This window comes from Sapajus apella, unplaced genomic scaffold, assembly GCF_009761245.1.
Source record: "Sapajus apella isolate SASKATOON/1434 unplaced genomic scaffold, GSC_monkey_1.0 scaffold15, whole genome shotgun sequence".
Lineage (NCBI taxonomy): Eukaryota > Metazoa > Chordata > Mammalia > Primates > Cebidae > Sapajus > Sapajus apella.
In genome coordinates this window covers 25,082,610-25,090,017 of record NW_022436955.1, presented here as the reverse complement: position 1 = coordinate 25,090,017, position 7,408 = coordinate 25,082,610, and the positions used below count along the sequence as shown (strand labels likewise).

The 7,408-nt window shown below is 55.3% G+C and overlaps 1 protein-coding gene across 5 annotated transcripts in view; it reads right to left on the bottom strand.

The window, feature by feature from the left end:
- Positions 1-449: 449 nt before the first annotated feature.
- Positions 450-7,408, bottom strand: part of CMIP (c-Maf inducing protein) — a 257,606-nt gene continuing 250,647 nt past the window's right edge. For all 5 annotated transcript variants that reach the window (XM_032284536.1, XM_032284537.1, XM_032284538.1 and 2 more), the window contains 3 exons: positions 6,867-6,972; positions 5,421-5,491; positions 450-2,451 (listed from right to left, as the gene is read on the bottom strand). In XM_032284536.1, the coding sequence (XP_032140427.1) occupies positions 2,398-2,451; positions 5,421-5,491; positions 6,867-6,972 (231 nt within the window). In that variant the 3' untranslated portion in view covers positions 450-2,397. The remainder of the gene's footprint in view (positions 2,452-5,420; positions 5,492-6,866; positions 6,973-7,408) is intronic.

Below are 7,408 nucleotides of genomic sequence, written 5' to 3'. Positions count from 1 at the left end.
GGGTTTTCACAAGACTGCCAGGTGGATGGAGGGCACATTCCTTGGAGTAGCTCTGGGCTGGATCTTCCAGGAGGCTGTGCTTCACAGCAGCACTGACCTCATCTATAACATGGAGTCTCAGCTGGGGAGCAAATCGTCCCCCATGGGACATGTGGCAACATCTGGAGACATTCAGGTTGTCATCAATGGGGAAGAGGTGCTCCCGCTGGGTGGAAGCCAGGGATGCTGTTCACTGTCTGGTGATGAATACCACAGCCCCCTGCAGCAAAGGCAGCTCTGGCCCCAACGGCCAACAGCAGCTAGGGCGCTGGACCTGGGTCAGGAAGTGCACGCAGATGACGGCGACGGCGTACTGGCACTGTCTGAGCCTCGGACTTACCACCTGGGCTTCGCCCCCTTCCTGGACCTTCTCCCCCAGGTGCCGAGAAACCACACACAAAGCCCAGACATTGATGAGTCACTTACAGTTTATTTTTGCCTGAAAGTATTTCACATCTCTTTGTACACAGCTACGTGACAGTAGTATTAACCATCAGGAAAAGCAACAGTGCGAGGGGAAAGGTGGCATGTCTTGTTTCTTTTTTTTTCTTTTTAATTTTTTTTTTTTTTTTTTTTTTTCTTTTTGCTTCTGCTTCTTCCCGCACCAGAGTGCTGTGAAGTATGGGACTGGAGGAGGGGAGGGGAAAAATAAAACCGAACAACTGAAAACAACAAAAAACAAAACACGAAACAGAACACACTCTCACACACACACACGAAATAAAACCTGGCACGAAAAACGAATTCAGACTGGAACCCCATTTCTTTTTTTTTCCTTTTTTAAAAAAATGAGGGCATAGTAGGGGGGTAATAAAGTCTACCTAGCAAAGTATAAAACAACAAAAGCATGGTTTCCATTGAATAAGATTAAATATATATAAAACAAGTACGCTGACTGTGGGGTAGGTCTGGAGGTGCTGGGGGAGGGAAGTATTTGTGCTAAACCAACAGAAAAAAGGGCTGGGGGGAGAAGGGGACCCCAAATAAACCATCGACGGGCTGCTCTGTACAGTGAGGGCTTGTTAAGAAAAAGCCGACTGTTTATAAAAGAAATGGAGGTTGGTTTGTCTTCGGAGCAGGTGGGGACAGAAGGAGCGTCTTCTTTGCAGTGGTCACATGTGTGGGGTGGAGAGGGGAGGGGAGGGCGGTCGGGCTGGTGGAGGCAATGTATCTCTCTTCTCCCAAGAGACCATGCAGAGAGGCGGGCATGCATGGGGCTGCGTGAAGCACACGATGGCAGGGGGAGCCAGAGTCTCCGCTGGGGACAGGGGACAGCAAAGGCTGACAGGGATAGGAGGTCCCCGGGGGTGGGGAACAGCTCTTTCATGGGGTGGACTGCAGAGGGCAGGTTAGCAGCCCCCTATTCAAGTCTAAAGGGGCTGAAAGAGCTTGGGCGATAGAGGAGTGAGGCTTCGACAGGCGACCTCATTCCTTCCTCCTCCCCCAGCCTGAGCCCCACCTCATGAGCGAGTCGGAGACATTTGGAAATCAGAAATGCACAGTGGTGGGTGGGCGAGGTGGGCAGACAGACAGACGAGAGAGCATTAGCATAGAGAATCCAGTACGAAAAAGCAATTAATTTTTCCAAGGAGGTTCTTTTTTTTTTTTCTTTTGTCTGTTTGTTTCCTTTAAAAAAATAACAATACTACTACCACTAACCCGACAGCTGACTGATTTATACAGTACTACACACGGGGGTGGGGGGGTGGGGGCAGGAGGGCGGGGAGGGAGGGTGGGCAGGAGGGTGGGGAGGGAGGGTAAAAGACTTCATAAATAAGAGGCGGGTCCCAGACCCGCAATTTGTCAACATGTCTTAAATAGGTGCATTATTTAAATCTTATGTACAACAAGAATCACTTTGCATAGCAATGGTGAGGACACAGGACGGGTGCAGTGACATGACTGGGTCTTCTTGTCCCAAGGGCGGGGGGCGAGTTCGCAGCTCAGCTTGGAGCCTCTAGGAAGAAAGCATCCTTCGTCCGGCCCGCACGGTGGCATCGGAGTTGACTTTTCCCACACGGCATTAAACACAAAGGCAAAGAAAATCCACAAAGGGTCCCCTACCCCCCAGCCCACCCCCAACCCCCTCCCCGACCCGCTGATGCTCCTCTTGTTGCTACAAAGTCCACTTTAGATCAGGTCAAAGTTTCCAATTACGAAGCTAAAAGAATTGGCGGGGGCTGGGCGTGCTTGTGGACCCCCTCCCCACCCCCTCCCCCCTCTGCCCCCAGAAAAACTCCCCATCTATCTCACAGCCAGGACACCAGGGTGGGACCCCGGGACTGGCTGCTCTGCGGCTGTTAGTCAAGAGTTGTTTTGTCGCGGTTGCAAACGTCTTCCTGCCTCGAGCTGGGAGCTTCACCAGGCTTCTGTGTAGCGCACGTCCACCTCCTTCAAATTGGGAAGCTTGGCCTGGGGGTAGCAAGAAGGGTCCTTGTCACGAGTAGGTCATTCCCTTGCATGAGCTGGCAGTGCCTGGCTCCACCTGCATCACCAGTGGGGGGACCCTGCCACCCTCTCCCTAACTTGGTGCTGTGGGCACCCTGGGATCTTAGGGTTGGGTGGCCTTAGGCAGAGAACAAAGCAGGTGGGATGTGCCTGGCCCCAGAGACACCAGGCAGCGGGGCTCCCATGCCCTCGCCTCACATGGGCTTCAGTCTCCATCTTTCTTTTCAGGCGGAAGCAGTGGGGTTTGGACCCAAGCTCTGCCATTTGCTGCTGCATGACCATGGGCAGATAACCCAGCCTCTCAGAGCCTCAGTTTCTTCCCTCGTGGGCCAATCTGATTCTAGTCCCTGCCTCAAAGGACGGTGCTAGTGATTAAATACCAAATGCAGAAAGCCCAGGGCACCATTACGTGCCCTAAGAAGGGAAACTGTTCTCACTTTTCCCGTCAGTGACATTCTCATCGTTATCAGAAAATGGGCAGGGTGAACAGTGTGGATTGCAGTAAGTCTCAGATAGTGGGGGGCTGACTTAGAGTCTTCCCACTTGGGCTCCCCCTACACTGGACGCATTGCTAGACTGTATGGTTAGTCTCTCCATTGTTTTCTGCTACCCAGACCCTCTTCCACTCTTCTTTTATAAACAGATGGATTTTTTCCTTTCTTTCTGAGATGGAGTCTCGCTCTGTTGCCAGGCTGGAGAGCCGTGGCGCAATCTTGGCTCACTGCAACCACTACTGCCTGGGTTTGAGTGATTCTCCTGCCTCAGCCTCCCAAGGAGCTGGAACTACAGGCATGCGCCACCACGCCCAGCTAATTTTTTTTTTTTTTTAGTAGAGGCAGGGTTTTACCAAGTTGGCCAGGATGGTCTTGATCTCTTGACCTCATGATCCACTCGCCTTGGCCTTCCAAAGTGCTGGGATTACAAGTGTGAGCCACTGTGCCCAGCCTGGCTTTTTTTCTTAATGAGCATCTACTATACAGAGAGGTAGCTGCCTCCTAACCGACCTCATGCCTTTACCTCCTCCCTCCCAACTTTCCTGTACACTGGCGGTACATTTTTTGGATGCACGTATGCATATATGCATGAACATGCAAATGTGTACACATACCCACATGCAATTCCAATTCCTCACTGCTGCTCTCCTGTGCTCAACAGCCCTCAGTGGCTCCCCCACTGCCCAGGCAGAGACTCCAGGCAGGGACCTGCAGCCACCTGCAGTGCTGTAAAGCACATTAAGCCAGCCTTTCAGAATTAGGAGACTTCGCAAAGAGTCTAGAATTCAAGGTTCCCTTGAAAAATGGGAAGATCTGGCCAGGCTGGGCAGTGAACAGCGTGGTGTGGCCTGCCCTGCACTGAGCGGAGGCCCCTCCTCCAAACGACAGGCAGTCGCTGTTTGCTCCAGAGTCCCCTCCTCAGGGAGGCCGGCCACGGGCTGGCAGCATCAAGTTGGCACCATGTCTCTCTCAAATGTGTGAAAAAAAAAAAAAATAGACTGAAAGTGATTTTTCTTCCCACGTGGCCTTTCCTGCACTCCCCATGGGCTGCTTTCCGGCTGGCTCAGTCGCGTCTGACTTTCAGCACTCTGAACTCAAGACACTCCGGAACAGCATTTCTCAAACGAGAGTGCACAGGAATTCCCCAGGGTGGGGTCAACGCGCGCTCAGATTCACAGGCCTGGGGTGGCCCAGATCCTGGATTTCTGTTGGCCAGAGTAGGGCCGAGAGCGCTGGTCTGCAGATGCCCCTCTGAGTGTAAGAAATTCAGGTCTACACTCTGGGGTGGGTGCTCCGCTGGCTGTGCCCCTGCCATCTGCTGCATCCTGTACGTCCTCTCTTGGGCCTTGCTCTGCTGATCCTCCCTCCTTGCTGGCCCCACTGGGCCCTGTGCCCGCCTTGGTTGGCTGAGCTTGCCTGTGCCTCCCAGCAGGGAGCATCCCCCGGGCAGGGACTGTGGCAGGCACACCTTGGCATCCCTCTCCCTGACACGGGCCTGGTACACAGCAGAGGCTCCAGAAGCGTCTGGAGGATGCACCCCTGAGCACGCCCTGGTGGCGGGAGGCCTGGCTGGAGGAGGCGGGCCCCTGCCAAGAGCTGCCGGCGGATTCCCTCCCAGTGGCTTCCAGGGCGCAAAGGTGCTAGCGTGGCTCATGGGCACCATCTGCGCCTTTTCACCTTCAAGCCCAGCCCTTCTCTCCCAGGATGCTGGCCCTCTGCCGGTCTCGCCTGCTCCTTCTGGGGCGGATGGTACAGGCCCAGGAGGATGGGGTCACAGGAGGCAGGTGAAGGCCTGGCTCCTCCAACCTTCCCAAGGCATGCACGCGCTTTTCTTACAACGCCCCTGCCTTCCACCCTCCGATCCTTCCCCTTTCCCTGATCTCACCCGCCAGCCTAGTGCCGGTGCTGTGCAGCCCTCAGCATTGTGAGGCACCAGCCCCGCTCAGCCCTCCCTGCTTCGACTCCGGCTCCCTCTCAAAACATTTATTTCCCAACAGCCACAGCACGCTTTTCAAAGCATGACTCGCTGCTCTGCTGAGACCTATGAGGGCTTTTTCCATCCAGCCCCGGCTCATTCCCTCTCTCACTGCCCGGCTACATCTGCTCCAAAGCCAGGCCTCGCCAATGTCTTCTGTCTCAGGACCTTGGCACCTGCTCTTCCTCTCGCCCTTTGGATTTCTGACTTCTTACCTTTGAGGTCCCAGCTCCTATGGCCTCTTCGTCAAAGGGACCATCCCTGATCACCCCAGGGCACACAGGCTCTCCTATTTCCACTTACTTCCCTGCTTCTGCCTCTTTGTCACTCCTTTTGACCTGCTGTTACTTTATGCATTGATCTGCAGGTGTCATCGTCTTTCACTGGAGAATGAGCTCCGTGCAGGCGATGCACCAGCATCCAGATGCTGGCTGGAGGAAGGAGGGGGGGAAGGAGGGAATTACCTTCAGATCTTCATAGGTGTCAGCTGAGAGCTTGGTGCTGTTCATGTTTAAACTGCAGAGACTCTTCATGGCTATACAGAGAGACAGATACAGTCATTAGGACAGCGAGGCCCCAAGGGACAGCTGCAGGTATGGGTCGGCCAAGCTGGAGGGACTGAACTCAGGTGCCAGGCCTCCTGTTTAGGAGACGGGGCTGGGGAGGCAGGTTTCGCAGCCACTATTGAGGCACGTACGTGCTGGTCTCAACAGAGCTTTCATTCTCTTCCCACACTCTTTAAGCCTCCCTCCCTTCTGGTCACTCTGTCGTGTCCCTCCACTGCCTGGACCTGATGTCCCCAGAGCTTACCTGCCACACCCCACACCCGGCCCGAGCCCTTCCCTAAGGGAACCACGGATGCTCCCCCCACCCATCTCGTTGACTCAGGTGCTGCTTCTTGAAAGCAAGCCTGTGGTTTGTGCTGGAGTCACACGGGGACCAGATCCCTCCACCCACGCCCAGAAACGCTGAGCAGGGCCGTGGCAGGCAGGAACCTGCATTGCTCATGAGGACCGCGACCCTTACCCCATGGGACTCCAGCGGAAGGTGCATATTTGCATTTGCAGATCTGGCTCCAGATCTTATCCTCTGCCTCCAATGACCCACTCACCTGCCCCCACCTCCTCCCAAGCCATCCAGAATTTGCCAACGACCTGGCAGGATTCTTGACCCCTGCCCAGGGTGCCTCCCACTTGGCCAACTCCCAGGAATCTGTCTTCACACCCAGACTCAACAGCACCTCCCCAGGAAGCCTTCTCTGACTCTCCCACTGAGTCACGGATCTTCTCGTCTAAAGCAATGGGCCGGAAAAAGGGAAAGCTGGCCAAATATGGAATCCCAGGCCCAACATTCCTGAGGCTAGTTCAGTCAATTGGTGTTGGAGCACAGGAACTGGCCTTTTTAGGTTCCCTGAGAATTCTGTGGCTCCTTCTATTATGAGAGAGCTTCTCAAACTTCAACAGGCACAGGAGTCTCCCAGGCATCTGCTCACCGGGCAGTGATTGAGTCAGGAGGTCTGGGGTAGGCTTGGGAGTACGCGTTTCCGACCAGCCCCCAGAAGACGCTGCTGCCACTGGTCAGGGGACCACAGTGGCCATGCTCTACAGCCCTGCCCTTGAGCTTGGTCCCTTCCTGGACTGGGAATGTCGGGAGGGCATGGGCTGGCCTTCTTCATTTTTTCTATTGCCTCTAGAACACAAGCTCCCTGAGGTCAGGAATATTTTCCCTGCTTTTTCCTGCCACTTGGAACGGTTCCCGGTTCACAGGGGGTGCGCAGTGAACACTTGTTCATGAATGAAGGAATCTCCGCATTGGTGCATGGCGCAAAGTCAGTGCTCGGCCAGTTGGGCTGAAGGAAGGAAGGAATGATTAAAGTCCCCTCACCCCCGAGCTTCCCCCGAGGCACTCACAGCTCAGGGCCAGCAGACCGGCATCGGTGACCGGGGTCTCGCACAGGTTCAGCACCTGGAGCATGGTGAGGTGTTCCGACAGCAGCCGCAGGCCGGCGTCTCCAAACTGTGGGCACAGAAACTCTCAGCCCTCTCCGGGCCACTCCTGGGGAAGTGACTCTGAGGCTGGGACAGAGGTGGGGGAAAGGGATGGGACAGAGCCTGGTTCTGACGCCATGGCCCGCCAAGCCCTGGGGTCTGGGCTGCACTCACTTCACCCAAACAATCCCACGCCTCTCTGACCAGGGTTTGAATCCAGCTTCAGTTGCTGAGAGTGGAGCCAGGCCAGGGGCCCCGTGGGAGTCAGTTTTGCCTCCATGAAGGAGGGCACTGAACTTGGCCCTCCCTAGCTGCCAGAGGCTGCCCAAGCGCTTTCTCCTGCTGGGCGGACAGTGGAAGGATAGGGCTGGGCCTGGGGGCAGGCTGTGGGGACTCTCCCCTGTTCATCTTTTGCAAAACGAGGGTCAGGGCAGAAGCTGACTTCACAGGCGTGGAGGAAGGCC